Genomic DNA, 19,570 nt, shown 5'->3' on the forward strand with positions numbered 1-19,570 from the left:
GTGACGACTTTATATCGATTGATTGTACTGTAGTGGGACTGCAATGACTACTTAGAGCGTTTACTGGATAAGCATTCGCTAGTTTCCTAAAAATCAATGTAAATGAAACTAAAGTGATGACTTTAACAGCCAGCAAGAGGAAGACAAGCAGTCACTGGATGGTTGATGGTGCTTCACTGGAGAAGGTGCGAGACCTGGTATACTTGGGAATTCCTGTCCTATGTGTACTGAGTAAACACTACATCATAGATATCTTTAGACACATTACGGAAGTCCTGATTGCCAAAATTAAATGCATGAAGAACGAATTATGTACGTTTTCACTTATTCCACTCACCAAGTATTACGCTGGAAAAGTCAGACCGGAACTAATTTATGGAATAGAAATTGACCCAGACTGGACCTTGGAAGTCCTAGAGAAAATATAAAGTATAATCTGGCATATGGTGTTGGGCATATCGAACACCGTACCTACTGCTGCCATTAGATTTGATCTTGGCTTAAATTTGCTGAAGGGTCAGTGGAAAGTGTTAACCTTTCATTATGAAATATTAGTACCCTGTCGGCAATCCTTATTCACAGGTCTGAGCTCTGTCATGTCAATGAGAACAGAAAAGATGATCAACTATTTTGCAGTGACATGTGATGAAGCCTTATTTGACTTCAGTAAAACAAAGTGACCTAATGGCAGATTCAGAAAAGATTAAGAGGGCGCTTTACCTAATGGATTGGTGCACTACGGTGGATAAGTTCCATAGTTATGCAAGTCTTCATCACTTAAGTCACAAGCACAAGTGTTTAGATAATCTTGCCTCCCCACTGGAGGATGTTTCCCTGTCCAAATGCCAGTGATGATTTTACTCCGTTTCATTGGAATTTATATAAAACTAGGGAAATTATTCTAAGGCGCAAAGAGGTTGGTCTTGAAGTTGCCCGCTGTCAATTTTATGGGCTTACAAAAGAAGTTGAAACCCTTAAGCACCTGCTTATTTATTGTAGTCATTTGTCATGCAGTTATCTACGATATTTTGGTCATTATTTGAAGCGAGGGGAGCCTTTTGATAGTGAATCGTTTTGGAAGTACTGTCCGAGTGGTCGGATTTATAAACAGTTTATGTCTGGATGAGCGAAACAAAGAATATTGAGTATGTTTTTACTATTAAGATTAAAGAGTTTTAAATGCTATAGCAATAAAGCTGTAGGGAGATTTTCTTTTTTTCCTCGCTTTTCTTTTTATGATTCGATACTTGATGAGATATTAGGTTGAAATGTATTGTGTTATTCAATGTTATGTTATGGTAACGTTTGTCTAGTTCTTTTCTACTTTTGAACAAGGTTTAACCAATAAACAAATAAAAATTGTTTCTTTCCATACTCCTTATGTCGATGACAAAATCCAACTTCATCTATGTGTCTGCCATCCAAGACAAAGACTCTTCATCATACATTAGTACATGATCCAACATCTTCTTTAGTTTTATTGTTGCTTTCATGTGCAGTTTTGTTTTCAGTTTTCAATATTTTATCATGCCACTTTGAATTCAGGGGAAGCCTAGCACAAAACATTGCCACTGCTCTTTTTCAAGTAGTTTGCATCCTTTTATCAAATATCAATACCCTGCCGTATGTACTTCTACCCCAGTTCTGCTCATGTTAATCCGTCATCAATGTATTATTAATATTAATATTAATAGTCCTCCTTGGATGGGATCAAAAAAGGTGCCATCAATCTTGGGAAGGGGGAGGAGTTCCAATGTTTATGTTAATTTTGCAGGGTGCACCATCTGACAGCCACTAACAGCCTCAAATTTTCTTGAGATTTTCTCAAATGGGCATGGACTCTACATACATTACTTACTGTAATCGTATGTCAAATGCTTGCATCTGCTTAGGTTCACACGCTTTGCATAGGCTGATATCTAATGTTAGGCTCAGTGTATTGCCCATGTTATTGTAGTTCAAAAAGGGACGTCAACAGGGTGCGTTTGTAATATAATCCCTAGTGTGACGTCTACTGTATCCATGATTCCTCACGTGCCAAGGTCCCTCCAATTATTTGTTTCTGAGTAGAGGTTAATGGTTGCAGGTGTATAAAAAGTGTGTGAAGCATCAGAGCAGGGAAGCAGCTGGGCCCGAGTGTGTGGCCAACCAAGGTGGAGCAGGCAACATATGAGCCAGCGAAAAGGATGCAGAGAGAAGGAAAGCCAGGAAGACACCAAGGCCATTGCAGGCCGCAAGAGAGTGACACAGAGCGTAACCCTTTGCTTTGTGTTCCCCATTGGGAGGGGGGTACAAAGAGGAGCCGATGACCGCTGCAGGTGAGACCACAGAGCTAGCGCTGCTCACCGGAGCTCCTCGGGAGAGCGAGAGATGCAAACGGGAACCCCCGAAGGAAACCAGTGCACCCGGAGGAACAGCCGCACACCAGTGACAGGCAATGTTCACTCAGGCCGAGGCACTCCAGGGGCATGGTGCCGGTGATGGCTAATGCCGAACAAGAAGGAATACACGAAAAAGGGGTCTGGGGAATACTGAACAATTTGCCAAGCAAGAAATACGTTTTGAATAATAATGAATGCTTCGGAAGACTAACGAACTATTGAATACCGAGCAAGCCAACAAGCATGTAATAAGTCTGAATACCAAATTGAAGAAAAGATATGAGAATATCACATGAGTGAAACAGAACGTGATGTGCATTTGCGAACGATATGTTAGAGTTGCCCCTGTGCCCCATCTTAGCGTGCTCTGGGCTTGAAGAGTAATGTTCTCTTGGCAAGAGAATAGCAAATTTGGATGCACCTGACAATCCATTTTGAAATCGCCGATTAAGTGATGGGATTACACGGTCTCCCTGCTGCCAGAGTAACAAAAAAACAGTCCGTTTTTCTGATTGGTTTTGTCTTTTGTAGGTAATACATGACAGCTCTTCTGGCATCGAGAGTATGCAGGCTCTTTTCTGCTGCATTCTTTTAGTCTTGCAAGAAGGCAGGAAGTTCTGTCGACTGATTTACATGGAACTTTGAGATGAATTTAGGAGAAACATTAGGATGTGTGCATAGTACAACCTTGTCTTTGTGAATAAAAACAAAAGGCTCCTGCACTGAATGTGCTTATAGTTCACCAACTATTGTTACAGATGTGTTAGCAACAAGGAACGCAGTCTTATATGTGAGAGGTTTAAGACTGGTTTGGTGCATTGGCTCAAAGGGAGCCCTGATGAGCCTTGTAAGCAGTGCTCCAGATAACATTGAGGGTGTTGGGGGTATTTTCAAACTTTGAGAGGAAATGTTATTTCAAGAAGTAAAAAGGGGTTCTCTTTTGGAAGAGAATGAAATGTATGAGACATGCAGCTGACGTGTGCAAAAAATGTATGGAAATCCCAACCCTGCAGCAGCTTTCTGCATCTAGGCATAAAATCAGGTTTCTCACAATTAACAAATAAAGCAAGGGTGCAGTGGCACAAAAACCCTCACACTAATGTAACAGATGAGCCCACCAACTCTGAGTTTCCTTTACTTATCTAGAAAGGGTACAACAGCAGTATAAGCTGTTTAACGCTTAATTCACAACGAGCAGGCCAGCTTGAGTATGAACTGTGCAGGCTCCTCACCCTCACAGACACAAACAGGTGAATCAGGGAAACCCCAATGTAAGCTTTAATTATGTAGAACAGGTAGAGCTCAGTGCAAGGGGTAAAGCAAAGGTGGAAGACTCCCACACAGAACAGATCAGGAATATGTCTGCGCAGTAGAAGCTCCTCTCTTATAAAATAGGTGTAGCATAGCCTTGGTAGTGCACACTCCACTCCTAATATAAAAAAGGTATTCCATGGATCTCAACGGATCATACTTTCCCTCCGTAGAAAAGGAACATTGCGAGTCTCAAAAATGCATGATCATCACCCGGAACATATACATTGTGGGTTACAACAGTATAAGTTCCACTTGGATAGAGAAAACTGCATGGGATGGAGCAGTGCAAGCACCCCTACACTGAAAAGGTAAATTAAGGGCATCACCATTGCACTGCAAGCTACCCTTGCATATAATGTACATCATAGGCCTCAGCAGTCCAAATTATTGTCACAAAGAACATGGCCAGCATGTACCTCACTGATACAGTAGTGGGAGAACCACCCACATCGAACAGGAACAGTAACTTGCCTCAGCAGTGCAAGATCCTCAAAGATAGATCTAATAGAAGATTGATAGCAACTAGTCAAAATACACAGGCAAACTTGAATCAGAAACACTTTGAATAGTAGGAATTCAGTGACCATACAAGTCATTCAGCCTTAGAAAAACAAAATTATTTCTATACCAATTTCCAGCTACTCTAAAGCTGGTTCACTTCCTAGAACATGTTGCAGAAGGGAATGTTAATCTAATACAGGGTGATAAGTCACTCAATACACCTTTCATTATTTCTCTACGGTCTGGCTATTTGATCTCGTCCATATATATTGTGATTTCTTAAAACAAAAACCTAGCCAATTACACAGTAAAGCAAATATGAATTATATTGTGTTTTGAGGTTCAACAGAATTGTCTTTTGCCGTTTAATGAAAGTCCTCATTTCCTGGAACTACTACCTAATGGTATGCCAATGTTATGATACAACAGTGCAGAGATGGAAAGACTACACTAAATTCTATACCTAATCTCATGGCCAAGGTTTAGCTGGACAGAGTAAGTGATTTGTTATGATTTGCTATTTTTTTTATTGAAACTTCAGTTTAACAACAAAATGGAGTTAAACTTTTGTTACATCCTGTCTTTCATTACTTCCAAAACTGCTTTAAAATAGCCAAGAGAGGTAAAAAAGACAGAGGAAGAAAAAGAAAAAAACAAAAATGATTCATCGTTATTCATCAATATCTTTCAAATAGTGCAACCTAAGGACCTGTGTGAGTTCACAAGTCTAACTAGTTCTTAGCCAGGATCATGTCCATATAATCCACTATTGCACAAGATAGTTTTATGTTGTTGTCTGCAATAGCGTACGGCCACCAGGCTTTCAAGTCATCGTTTAGAGAAGCAAATTTTCCCAGATGTAATGAACGCTGACTATTTGTTCCTGTACAGGCAATTACTAGATGTTTCAAGGATTCTATGGCTGACCCACAGAAATGACAATGATTGTCTTTTGCAGCCTCATCACGTCTTTGCCACATAATTTCTCTGTTTTTTAGAGCATTCAATCTGAGTCTCAGAAATTGGTCATGATGGTGCCGTGAGGGGCAATGTTGTAGATATCTAGGTTGAACGTCTAGCTTGATTTCGCCTGGATTTAAATTCACTACTGAATGGAGTTTAGCACGTTTTTCCGGATTTAAAATCCAGCACCAGGTCTCAAATTTCTTCTCAGCAATTTGTGGCCGTTGAAGCAGTTCTGATTTCTTTATGTCGGCAGCTGACAAGGTTTCTTCTAAGAGGGCTGTCCAGGATCTTAATAGACCAGTTTGCTCGCGCTCCATTCCGGTTACAAAGAGCTGGTAAGCCAGGATTGGAGGACACAAGTAGATTTTCCACATTGCGGCCAAAGATTTCCACAGTACCCACGAGTGTAGAGAATTGATGGACAGTTCATGTCTTATAGTTGTCGTTGAAATGTTTGATGGTAGTTTTAGTGCTTGGCGCCAAAATCTTCCTTCTAACATTTGCCAGATGTTCGCTTGGATGTTCCAGCTGGCCTCGGCGCTGAATGCAATAGCTGGAAAGACCTTTTGCAAATAAAAGGTCATTACTGGAGCTATCGCAAATTTGTCATGGTCTTTGTATATTTTGGCACCCTGCAAACCAAACTCCATCATCCGGTTTGTTAAGTCTTGAATCCAAGGCAGTTTGCGTACTGAGTTGTTAAACATGATTCCTAGATATCTTATTGCGTTCCACCAGGCTCAAGGTTTCGTTGGCAATCTTCCATCGAAAGGCTTTGGCTTTCTTGTTGCCACAGGGACCAATTGTCATAATTTTTGTTTTTGCAGTATTTATTTCCAGGTCATTTTCACAGAGATATTCGTGCAATTTGTTTAGCCGGCGTTGTAGGCCGATCTGGGTGCAGTCCATCAGAACAAGATCGTCTGCATACGTTATGCATTTTATTGAAGTGTTATTTATCCTCGGTGGAAAACACTGGACTTGATCAAGCTGTCTAGGCAAAGGGATAGCCTTGTTTTACACCCTTCTCAGTTTGTATTTTATTCGTTAGGTCGCCCTTGTTGTTCACTCTTACACGTATTGAGGTGTTCGTAAGTAGGGCCATTACTGGTTCCAGCAGGTTGGCAGGGCAATTCCAGGCTAGCAGTTTCAGCCAAAGCTTTCCATGATTGATACTATCAAATGACTGTCTCATGTCAATAAAGGCAAGATGCATTTTTTTTTGCCTTCAGAGCTTTGAGCTTTAGTATTTCCAGAATCAAGAGGTTTACTTCAACACCTGTCCCAGCAGTAAAGCCAGTTTGGGGAATGTCTGTAGTCCCGACACTCCGGGCCCATGATGACGGCCTTTGTCGCAGGAAAGAGCCAAAGATTTTGCCAATGGTGTCAAGAAGGGCATCTGGGGATAGTTCTCATGATTGTCCAGATTGCCCTTGTATATTGGAACCACCACGGCCTCCAACCACAATTCCGTAATTTGTTTCATTATTGAGAGTCGGCAGAATAGAATTTCAATGACCTGGGCCGGCTGTTCTTGAATTTTTCAATCCTTGAATTGCTCTTTCAATCTCCAGCAGGTCAATTTTCACATCCCAAGGGATACCAATGTTGTTAATCATTATCAGTGGTTCAATTGCTGGTTTCTTGTATACTTCCGCAAAATGCTTTCCCCACACTGGACCAGCAATTTAATTTGAGATGGTGGGAAAACATTTTGTATGGCCTGCATTCAAAATCGCCCAGATTACTTGTGTTTTTTTTTGTGACTAATAGTTTCATTATTTCCGCTCAATCTTGTTCAATCATGATCAAGTGGGATTTAACCCAGTTGCGATAGCCTTGGGGTCTGCATTTAATTGCAGATCTGACTTTGTTTTTATGCCATTTTATTTGGAGCTGATTCACGTCACTCCTCATGGATTTCTTTGCACATTTTAGTGCATCACTGTACAGGTGCTTATGAACAAAGCCCACGGGTCTAGATGACACTAGCGCCACAGTAAGTCTGACAAGAAAGGCGCATAGTCCACAATCTGCAGATTGTCTTTTTTTGTGAAACTTTAGGCTCAGTTTTTGAATTTGGGACCCATTGATACGAAGACTGTTTCCGCCGGCATTTACGATAATTAAATCTTCATATCCTTTGGAAAAGGGTGCCCATTCCATTTGGCAGCATAATCGCAATAGATCATGATCGCTGGTTTTCCATCGGAAGCACTTGGAGGTCAACCACTTTTTTGACCATGTTTTGAGATGCCCAGATGTAATCTAGTGTTTTGCGAGTCTCTGCGCAGTGCCATGTTGAATTCGATGGCTGGTCGCCACTCACGTTGCCATTCAGGATAGAACAGTTTCTAATTGCCAGTGCAGATTGCCATATCTGGCCTCTGGTGGTTACATAATGGTCAGGTAGGCATTTATTTGGCAGTCTATGTCGTATTTTAACCATGAGCAGTTTAAGTCACCACAGCATATTGACAAGTTGTGTGTCAGAATTGCACTGTCGACAAGCTTAGTGACAGAGTTCACGAAGTTCTTGGTGCTTATCTTTGCTAAATTCCAGTAGCCATTTATTATCAGAAGATGTTGACTCTTTGAGTAAGCCTTTTCTTGAGTCTGCATTATGGTGCTTTGAAGAAAGGGATTTGGGTTAGACGATTCCAAAGTTGACCACCACCAAGTTATTTTTAAGAAGGTTAAGAGACCCGAGTAAGGTCGGCCTCTTTGATTTTTTTCTGCAGGATTTAGAAAGGTACTGAAGCCATCCCTGGTTGGAGCAACTTGCAGCCACGTTTCTTGTAAGCAAATTACAAGCACTGTGTCTAAAGATACAGCAAAGTCATTGAATAAGTGCACAAAGCCACGTGTGTTCCAGGATAGAATTACACATGAGCGCTTATGCACTTCAGATTATGGATATTGATGATCGTGACGCTTCCCAAGGCTTGTGGACTGTCGACTTGGTTTATCACAATGGAGAAACCCGTTTTGTACACATGACAAGGATTTTTGCAGCTCTTCTCAGCGTTGCTGAAAGGTTGAGGCATCTGATGGTTTTGTGACTTGTTCCCGAGCCTTGTGACTCTTGATCTGGTTCGAGGAACAAGTCAAAACCAAACGAGAGAAGTTCTTCAGTGGCTTTCAAGATCGTGTTCTGAACAACAGCCGACGCAACGTGTAGCAAGACTTTATCTGAAGATTTCTCGGTTGCATATTCCACGATCTTGATGTCGACAGAATTGATGGTTCATAGTGAGGGCACACATTTGAATAACTTCATCACATTTGAACGATTTAGGTTCACTTCAGTCTCGTCAACCTGGATGTTTTGCAGTCTCAGTTTCTAGATTTGCCTTGACGAGGCAGATTTATTGGTCAGATGGACCCTGGAGCTATAATGAACTCACTGGTTTCTTTGGTTTTTTGTTAATTTCAGATTTAATGTTGAGTCCACAACTGATTTTTAATCGCAGGGGAGGCTTTTTTTTCCTGCATTGTTAGTTTGAGTCTCGGCTCGATTGTAATTCGGCACACAACTAGGAAGTCATGTTGGTGAAGTAAGGGGAGCCTGATTTGAATTGCTTTCGTCAAGGCATGCCACACTTCCACCCAATGAGTTCTTCTGATGAGTGTAAGTTGATAAGTCACACAGATTGACTGCAGAAGAAAGAGGAGGGGCAGGAGAAAGTCCTGGCTTTGCCAAAAGCTGTTCTTCTCCGTTTGGAGGCTCGTGATTTTGCGGCAGCCTGACAACTGCTACCTGGAGCCTTGTTTGGGGCCATTTTTTATTTCTGCACTTTTGCCGTGCCTGGGCGATTGAACAGCCCAAGTTTAGGCAGGGAAGACAAGTTCCTGATGAATTTCTTGACATTTGGTCGACTTTGCTTCGGTCGAGTTGATTTTGACCTTATAGTTGTTGGCTTTTCACCGTCCGCTGCGTCAATGGCAGCGGAAGGCGCCAACGTCCTCATGGTGCTCTGTGCCTATTTTCCACCCCCTGAGAAAATGCCAAACAAGGCATGCGAAATAGCAACAGCTGCAGAGCAGCATGGTTGCTATTATGCGTGGCAGAATTACCGCAACTTGGCATCGAGCCTGGGCCCGCACATCTTTCGGTAACAGGTGTTGTGTTGCAGGCTTCCAAGTGAAGTGGCGATCCCACTCATAGTTGCTGCATTGGAAGAGCCACATTTTTTAATGGTTTGTGTCGATTGTTCAGAGCAGCGTCCACTTTCTTTGGATTGGGTTGATATTGCCACGAACGGAATTTGTGCCATTTCTAGCAAATTTGAATCAGGATGGGTTTGCGCAAATGAGCGTGCTGCTTCGACGAGAGGCGCATTACCCTATTGCCCCTCATGGGTGCCCCGAGGGGGGTTGGTCGCAGCACTACGTTTATGCCCCATCCATTTAACTGCTTCCAGCAGACCCTCAGATAAGGAGTCATTTGACAGTGATGACGGGTTGCCAAGTCGGTGAGCCGTTGCTGCCAGAGGACTGTCAAATCTGCTTCTCTTTCCATCTGTTTTTGAGGGAAGGCATTGAAGGAGTCCATTTTGTCAATTTTTTAAGTTAAATTCTTCATCATCGCAGCCTGATCGCTTCATTAAGTGATTCATATAGTTTTACAAAGGGAATCATGGCAAGTGAAGAAGCTGTGAATACATTGTTGTGTATTTGAGTTAAGGCTGTGGCTGAAAGACTGGACTTGGAGCCGGCATTTGTGGATTTGTCCAAGACGGCCGCGGGACTATTCATCATTTCTGCACTCTGGTTCCCAGTAAAAGAAGGAAGACCATTCAATTGATTTGCTCTTTTTCCTTCAAATGGGATGTTCTTGTAAATCAGATGTGGGGTGCTGGTATTTTCTTTTAAAGCTCCCATACATTTGAGAGGCGACGAGTTTGGAACGAAAATTGTGTTCCAATACTTCTTTGCCATTAGATCATTTGGCACAACGGTCTTTGAATTTGAGTGTGAGCGAGACCCATCTGTCGAGCTTTTTGACCTCCCGACATCATTGGGAGTTCCTTCCTTGTTACTTGTGTTAGGCTCATCTGGTTCGACATAGGACTCTTTTTGTTCACTATTAATCGATGATGATAGATGTGAGGCCCGCAATTTCTTTTTTGTCAATAAGAAGTCAGCATGTAACCGTTCCATCAACCGAGCCTTGCGGGCAGCAAGGTCAGAGCACAGCTTTTGGTCGCGTTTTGATATTGGTTGCTTGGCGACAAGATTCGCTGTGGTTGAGTCAGATTGCTTTGCGGTTAGAATTATATTAGTTGTTTCTTCATTTTTCGATGTTGACACTAATACGTGGTAGATTCGGAGTCGCAATGGTTGATGTGGACTACGGTTGTTTGTCCACTTCATTGACTACTGCTTCGGCAGCTACTGCTTTGTCGGGACTTTCATTGTCGTTGTCAAAGCACTCGACAGACAATCCATGCGTTGTAGACTTTTATCGCTGTTAGCACAATCCGATCCTGGTGAGCTCGGATTGAAGCTTGGTAACCGCACAATGAATTCCGTGCTGGTAGGTGTTGCGGTTTCATGCGAGGAAGAATTGTGGACTTCGATGATTGGGAGTTTCATTAGTTCGGCGTCAGTGACGTCGAAAGGTGAATAAAACAGGTCTGGATCTTCGGGACTGAGGGGAGCAACTGTAACCGGAATTACTGCGAGTAGGTCGGATAAAGTTAACTTTGTTTTAGGCACCATTACGGGACCGGGTACAGGGTCGGAGTAGCGGAGGGGCGCTTGGAGTTCTTGCCATGATTGCTGGCACTAGTACTTCGTTATCAGGTAACGCTAGACTTGATGATTTGCTTACCTTAGCGAGCCTGGAGGTGGACGCTTTCATAGCGGTCCAAGGGTTCAGCAAACGACGATGCTGGAGCGTCTTATGCCTGGTCACTGGTCCAGCGTTTGCAGTCATCTTGCCGTTACGTCCCGTGGCGGACTGAGGCAGACTGAGACTCTGCACCTGACTCTTGCTATTTATACAGAGCTCTTGGCAAAGTGCTAGAAGGATGAAAGGCTAACTTGGCCGTGCTGGGATTCGAACCTGTGACCTGCAGATTACGCACAGATCGCAGCAGTGAGCACTGAACTGGATGACTTATCTTAACAGCCAACATCCTTCAGGGGTCAGTAAACTATGTATAATAATCACAGTGCCAAGAGGTTGGACGATCCATGCATGAAGCGCTGCATAAAAAAGTTAAATACCTATCTGGATTATCAGTACAGAGACAGGTTTTGCTGAGCTTCTATTTCAATTACAAAAGTAACTTTTATTTTTGTTTTTTTTTTAACAGCGCTTGCACTTCCTGCAGAGTCAGGTTTTGGAGGTTTTAATTGTAGTCATGAAGATTTGCAAGATCCAACGCTGGTGATTGGTGCAATTTCAATCACTCACCCTTGAGCAAGGTTACTGCTGCCACTGACCATTTATAGTAATGTACCCCAATGACAGCAAGATAAGGTTGAATGGATGTAAACTAGACCTTGCATCAGTTTACACATTTTTTATGATTAGAGTGTACATTAAATTATAAGTGTAAACACTATTTGCCTCTGCAAGAGTGTAGAAAGTATGCAACAGGCAACCAAAACAAGACAAAACTTGAAAATGAATGGGAGCCATTCAAAACAAAATAGCGGTTAAGCAAAAATGTCCAGTTCCAAACCATTTATAACATTTCTGGAAAACCTCCTACACAATAATTTGTATGAACACACCATAAAGATGGATCTTGAGGATAAATGCACACAGCACGGGAACTCTGAAAACGACTTTTGTGCAATACTGGTTTGCTTTCACTGTAAATACAGTATAATTTGTTACAAAAGAATTCTCAATTGTAACTCAGTTTTCCATCTTATTAATTATACAATGCTAAAATGGTAGAAAAAATAAATATGCTCAATGCTTCCGTTTGCTCCATGAACATCTACACACAGAACACAGCAGAGGCTCAACAGAAAGAAGGCATTCCTGCTATCAGTGTGTGGTTTCTTTCTGAAAAGCTTCAGAGAAATAACTTCTTTTTCAGATGCTTTTCACCATGGTTTGCAGGTTTGCAATTACATCCATGTAGATAAAAAAATCAAAAGAAGTGTTCTGGTTTCGGTCAAGTAACCGGACCTTTGCACTGCCCTCTGCTCTAAATCTGTGCATAAATGTATAGAGGAAAAGACTAAATCGGTCGTATTTACAAGACTTTAATGCATACAAAGGCTTGGTACAAGGCTTATCTGGAGGCCTGCTTGCAAGTACAATATTCAAGTCCCAGCAGGAAGTTGAATTATAAACTGGAGGGTATAATGTTTAAACACCCTCCATGAATGCCTTAACTAAAGACACCTTCCACGGTGGTGTAAAACTTTTCTCTGATATGGTGTATGCTGAGAGAGAAGCTATGTGTACTCCTAATGAATGGAGTACTAAGCCAGAGTCCAAAAGACATAGTAGATAGTGTACTATATGTAAGGGTGAAAAGTCAATTGAATGGATTGTACATGATTTAGACTATAAACACAAAAGGTTTCCATTTGTTGAAATATCAATGTCTTGCATTTGGCTTATGTTCTTTTAGGATGACCATGCATCTTTGGTATAGGTTTAAATGACCAAGTTCTATGACCTCAGGAGACAAGCAGCTAAGTTCAGAATCTGAGGGCATGGGTGAAGTGTAGATTCTTGGTTCTGTGACAACATGTTGTATGGGCACAGTAGTTTAATTGGAGGACAAAGACATAATTTGGAGGTGTGAAAAAAGGTATATCATGCCCATATCGGAGCTATAAGGATCAAGGTTACATGTTCCCGCAGTAGTTTGTTGACTTTGCTGTTGAGAAAAGGGAAAAGGAGTTAGAAGAGAGGATGGGGGAAAGGGGGATGCAGGGGGGGGGGGCGGGAGGGAGAGAGAATGTACTCAAATTTCCCTGACCAGTTCATTAACAGAGCAGTCCCTTTGGATATTGTCTGGGGAATCCTGGGCGTAGTCTTGGCATAGTGCGTTCTCTTGTGTAGCAAAGAATGCTATGTTTGGGAACCCCCAGTTTGTGAAGGTGGTGTGTAGCACATCTGTATTTAATTGCCATTTGTGTTTAGAGGGCAGTACCGCAATTCTGCTTACTAAGTCTGCCAGAGAATTGTGTTCCCTGGAACATGTTGGACTGGAAGAACATGTGTTTTAGTGCTTAAAGCCAAATGTTCTTGGCTAGTCTGGCCACACTGGTGCCGCAACCACTTCGGGCCACTATACTGCATTTGTCAAAAAAAGTTGTTGGTTTGAATGAAAGGACACTTCCGTTACTCCAAAACATAGGTTACCAGAAAATCAGACAAATGCCTACTTAATATTCCTTCTAACCAAAAGTACTCACTAAAGTATCGTGCAATACACAGTTAGAATACGCCAACGGGTATCGAACTACTTTAAACATACCCTTAACTGCAACACACTTTGAACATCCTATCCCACTTATGCTCACATAATATATCCATGCTAGCACACACACGTATTCTGTAACATGTATATTCTTTAGGCCTATGTAAATGCCCAAAACTGTATGCAATTAAAGTAGGGTTTCTTTAATCCACTATGGATGTTTGCGCCCCCCCCCCCAATGATTATTTCATGTCAATACAACAGTGTACCAAACACTAATGTTGTACCAAACATAGTACATAGAATGTACTATTTATGAGGGTCAAAAAAGCAAATATATATGTACAACTGTATGCAATTAAAGGTTTTAAATTATCTTGCTTAAAAAATAATACAGGTTTTTTTATTTCACAGAAAAAAACTAGAGATTCCAGCTTAATTGCCATATGCAACTAAGTAACCATACCTAATATCTTATTTTTTTCTTCACAAATAGATTCCATAAGCACTATCCTCAATTCTAATAAGAACAAAAATACCATATACATTCCAATGATATCATTCAACCATATTACAAATACTAAATACTCCTTCTGTACTACCTATAATTACTATCTATATATTACTATGGCTGAGGGCAGCGTCCTAGATTCTTGGGGAATGGCCGAAGAATCTGGCCACTGGCCATAACCACCACAATACAATTAACCCATGTAACAATTACGTACAATACATCTTCAAATAACAAGACTCACCATGAACCTCCCAGCTGCCAAAGATGTCCACCTGCAACGCTGTCTTTCAAACAGCTCCCCATCAACTTCTTATTCACAAAATGACCCCAAAATGTAATTTCCAGACTTTTTGCTCACTGCGCAGTCCGTGGACAAGGGCGGTTGTCTGCGGATCCAATATGGCGACTGTTTAAAAAGTGACACTACACGTTTTTCAACATCCAATCAGCATGCGTCTTTGATGTCAGCAGACCCCAAGACCCCCTCTGATTGGTCCAGAAGCGTCCAAGGACTCTTAATCAGGAAATGGGTCATCAACCGGACCCAGATATCACTAATTTTGTTTGACCAACTTTTTAGCCATTTTAAAAAGAACTACTGGACAGATTTACACCAAAATTACAAAAGCACGCTTTCGGAACCACTCTAACTGATGCCTACTTTGCATCAAGCGAGAATCGGGAAATCAGACTTGTACATCCTTGTTCCACATCCATCAGAGACACCACTTAGCAAACACCACTTAGGAAACATTATCGGAAGCATTTGTTACTGTGATCAAGCCACTTGTTCTTTGACCAGATCTGAAAGGGAAAGATGAAGAGCCACAAGTCTCAGAAAAAGGAGTATAGCTTAGTATCAGTGTTAAGGGGATGGGCCAGTAAGAAAAGCAAATGTCTGGACCTTTCTCCAGTGGGCAATAAAGGTATCAATGCCTCACCCCCTACTATCAGTGATTTGGCCTCAAAGTTTAATGTAGTTAGAGACTAACTAGCAGCCTCACCAATGTTCATTTCATCTAAAACTGGGGGATGAACCAGTCAATATTGGCACTGACATATGTTTGGATTAAGGGGCTTTACTAGCTCTGATTGCCTCTTCTTTTGGGATGGGAGACCGTAGAGATGGTCTAAGGATGCAAGCTTTGGTAATGGCATCTCCTGTAAAAGAAATCAACCACTTTATGGTCCCTTTCTTCCAATCTGCATAGTGTTATTTGTTATATACTCAGTTAAATAAGGAATAAAATGATTAAATTGGCTAATTAAAGCTTAAAAAGAACCTCATTTGATAATATAGTTAAAGTGGTGAATACAACTGGATAACATGCCAAGATCTTTCACCAACTCCAAAATAACATATGTAGGACAGTATAAACAAGCTGAAATACAGAACTCAAGTTCATGAAAGTTCAGGGTAGCAACATTTATTATTTGATTTTTTTTATATTTGCAATTCCTGTGCTCACACCAATAAGTTAACTTTTGTGGAAGGATTTCAGCAAAGAGAAAACATTTTGTTTTATCGTAGTATTACTCACCAGAAATGGAGCACAGACCCAAGTAAAGGTCCCCACTGCTGAGAGATATGCAGATTTTTTCAGAACTTTCAATTCCTGTTGTCTTATTCCTATCACCTTCTCTTTAAATGCTATTTCCCATGCATAGAGCTTCAGCACTTTCATTCCATTGAGAATTTCATTCATCAACTTAATTCTGTTGTCTTTATTCTTCATTTGAGCCACCTAAAAGAAAAAAGTAGCATTAAAAAAAATCTAAAAATCGACTGTAGTATTAAAGATTTTGTGTTGGTCCTAGTGTGAGTACTTTGGTTCTAATGTATACATTTCTTCATTTATGCATTGCTTGTCAAATTCTAAAGAATGTATGAGAGTCGATGGCCATATCTTAGTTGGTGCCTCTATGCAAGAAACTGAATCTTGATTTCCAGAATCTGTTTTGTGAAGCTATTGGAGTTGTTGCTCATACATGGCATGGATTAGAGTTGTAGATTACGTTTGCTATTTCTGCCCAGATATGAAAGGAAACCAATTTTTTTGATCTTTTGCCCATTGCATAGGGATAAGAGATGGGCACCACGTATTCCAATCCTTCAAGGCTAGGTTTTGAAATTATGTATAGCTGCAAATCTCTTTATATTGGCAGCAAATATGCAGGCTGGTGCTTGGATTTTTTTTCTTTTACAGCACTAAAAGGATCTTCATTGATTACTATTAAAACTATGTCCCCAAATAGCTATAGTAATAGGGGAGAGGGTGGCGGGTTGAGGCTGTCATGCAAATATTTTGATAGATATGTATTAGATTTTTCAAGTGGATCTTTAATGTGCAAAATGTATGTTATTTTATGAAAGTATATTTTCAAAAATAAAGATTAGGGGACTGATTGACAATTGTTTTTATCAGTTTAACAGATTAGGAATCAAACATATCTTACTGTACAGTATCTTTAGTAACATGTCTACACGTGGCCATGCAATTGAGCCGGAATGATGCAAGAAGACAAAAGTGAATCAGTGCATGTTATTAGACCATTCATTATCACCAGACCATTCTCTACTACCTACATCTCCGAAGCCATCTACAACAGGCGGTGCCTGATTGAGAGCAAGATTCCGGGTTGATGCTCTTCCTGCTTTCTCTGAGACGAAAAAATTAGATCTTTTCATGTGGAGCAACAGATGGCACACCCAATTTTCCTCTCATTCTCAGCATTTGAGGGGATAATGCTGAATTAATGCAACTTACATTTTATTCATGTCACGCTTTATTTCGAAATTTGAAAGTTATATTAAGTCATGCAATCAAATTATAACTAAGCCATATCATGCCCATTGAGCAAGCAAGTGTAAAACAGCCATCCAATATATTAATCTCTTACACAACAGTCAGAAAATCATTAAACGGAAAATGTGTTTTGAACCATTTTCCATTACAGCATATGTCAAGTATTCAGACCTGGATAAAAGCTTGAGATTTCTTGCGTTAAAACTCTGTGCAAATGGAGAAAAGCAATGGGCATTGCCCCTTAACATAATTCCTTCCTGGCAGCCAAGGGAATCTGCATGTAGATTTGTGGAGTGTAGCACCCATATCACCACAGACCTTCTGCCATTACTTTGTGGTATGCCTTTTGTACATAGATGAAAGGCTGTGCACTGAAGTCCATGATCTACCTCAGAACTGAAGATCCACTAGTGTTTCTTCCAGTTTTAGTTCGCTCCTCTTCTGGGTTGCTAGTCGGGACAAAAATTCTAAACTGGGCTCCTGCCATGCACCCACCATGGTTGCACGCCAACGGTCGTGTCTTCGGATGCTTCTTACCTGTTTTGAGGGGTCGAGACTATATCCGCGGTGGTGTCGGCACCATGAAGGCAACAGGACTGCAGTCTATTGGGTGCCGCTCCGCACCAGACGCAGGTTCGCGGCCAATAGCCAATAGGCGCTGCCATCTTGGCCTAATGCCGCATGTGCAGGACTCCCGGGATCTGATCCATGCATGCGCAATGGATTGTCGCCAATGGTTGCCCGGCAACGGATTACAATCACAATGACGCTGCTACCAGACTATTTTTAATTCTTTATTGGCATTTATGTTGATACATCGTTACAGGTGTATACCTTTAAGCGTACGTTCCAAGCATATCAAACTTGTATTCAGGGCAGTCTGCCCTCTCGATAAACAAATACACCTAGTCAAACAACAAAACAGTGATTTTCCACGCATGTAAACTAGGTATTGGCATTATTGATACTGCAATCAGGGCAGGGGTGAGATTACCTTCCAGGGACCACCTTACTTTGCTAGGGCCATGTTATTCATGAACTGACTTGGACTAGCGGGTATTGGATTGCCGGTTAGGGGGCAAGAATAGAAGAGAGTCCGGCTTAACAGTGCAACATTTTAAGGAGTGGCATAGTATTAACAGCAGTTTGTCATCAGAGGGGTGGAACCTATCCCAAATCAGTAGCCTCCAAGACTCATAGGATCCATCTGAGGGCGCATCAAGAGTTTGCGCCGACCTTAGCCACACTCTGGTCTCAGCCTCAGCCCAAGTCTCAAAAAGTCCCTGTGCCAGCATAAGTAGTGCGGATCCCCAGTTGACTTCCAGGCCATGGCAATGCACTGCTTAGCCAGAATGCATGCCATGTCCATAAACTTAATCACATGCTTACTGTTCCTCGGTTATGCTCCTTGCAGGCCCTCCTTTAGGATCCAGGTGAACGTTGTGACCCTTGCTCCATGCGGTACCGAAAACCCTGTACCTTTGTGCAACCCCAAAGCATGTGGATCCCTCTCCCCCTCTAATGTCCACTCCAAGGTCGGCCTCCCAGCATGGTTTTAACCTGGAGCTCTGTGGGTTGGGTATATTGGCCAAACTAGCATACAGTCTGGATACCGGCTGCCATCCATCTTCTGTAAGGCCAGCAAGGAATCTGCAGCCTTCTAGCATAACGAGCAGAAAGCCCTGCATTTGGTGGAGAATAAGGAACCCAGCAAAATAAAATCAGCATCCATAGACACTGAACCCCTGCAGGGCCCCCTAGAGTAGCAAGACACAGCTGCACGTACGCAGAAGAATTTGGCATCCGAGTACTTAGGACCGGAAATCATCACAGATCTCCCTACATCTGCCTTGTTGCAAGGTTGAGCAAAAACAATGGGGACGTTTTTCTCTGACTCCTGCTGCACTAAAACAAATTGTATGTCCTGAAGATGGCTCCTTCACTAACCAACTGTGTACACACGAGTACAGTGTAACAGATTGAGAGCCGAAAAGCGCGTCGACAACTTGAATAAGACAATTTGACTTATTCTGTGCTCTTCAGATTGGAAAAGACACCATGTATACCAATGTGTCCTGATAAAATAGAAATATCACCATTATACTAACCCCGCCACAACCTTTTCCTGTATGTGAAAAAGTTCTTCGCCACACAATCTGTTGTATTTAGTATGCATGTTGTCAAAACACTAAATGTTTATGTTGTTTAGCTTATTTTTTGGACTCTTATTTTTTTGACTGAGTGATGAAGCTGTTTTAGGCTTTTTTATCTTTTCTACAAATATAATTGGTTTTTGGAACAGAAACAAATGAGTTACATGGTACTCTTTTTGATAAACCAGAAGCAGAAATAACAGCTGATGGTTAGGCAACTTGAGAAGGATAAGCATCTAGTGCCCTCTATTAAAGTAAGGGAGGGGTAGCCAGTCTCCACATTTCTGACTTGTACCTATAGTTGAGCCACTTTCCTCCTCTATACATAAGTGTCTGTGCATGTTAATGCAGTTTATCTGCTTTGTAATCTATTCAGCAATATGTGAATCTATGAAAGATGCCAATGCTGGAGAAAGGAGTTACAGGTAAGTAACTTACTCCTCCAGCATTGGATCTTTCAAAGATAAACATGTTGCTGAATAGATTAAAGAGGAGAAAAAGACGGCTACCAGGAGGCGCACGGATGGAGGAA

At 41.5% G+C, this 19,570-nt stretch overlaps 1 protein-coding gene across 2 annotated transcripts in view; it reads right to left on the reverse strand.

The window, feature by feature from the left end:
- ABCC1 (ATP binding cassette subfamily C member 1 (ABCC1 blood group)) overlaps positions 1-19,570 on the reverse strand; it is a 2,255,476-nt gene that overhangs the window by 1,510,969 nt on the left and 724,937 nt on the right. For both annotated transcript variants that reach the window (XM_069647115.1, XM_069647114.1), the window contains exon 12: positions 15,620-15,823. In XM_069647115.1, coding sequence (XP_069503216.1) covers positions 15,620-15,823 — 204 coding nt within the window. The remainder of the gene's footprint in view (positions 1-15,619; positions 15,824-19,570) is intronic.

This window comes from Ambystoma mexicanum, chromosome 2q, assembly GCF_040938575.1.
Source record: "Ambystoma mexicanum isolate Mex_15411 chromosome 2q, UKY_AmexF1_1, whole genome shotgun sequence".
NCBI classification, from domain to species: Eukaryota; Metazoa; Chordata; class Amphibia; order Caudata; family Ambystomatidae; genus Ambystoma; species Ambystoma mexicanum.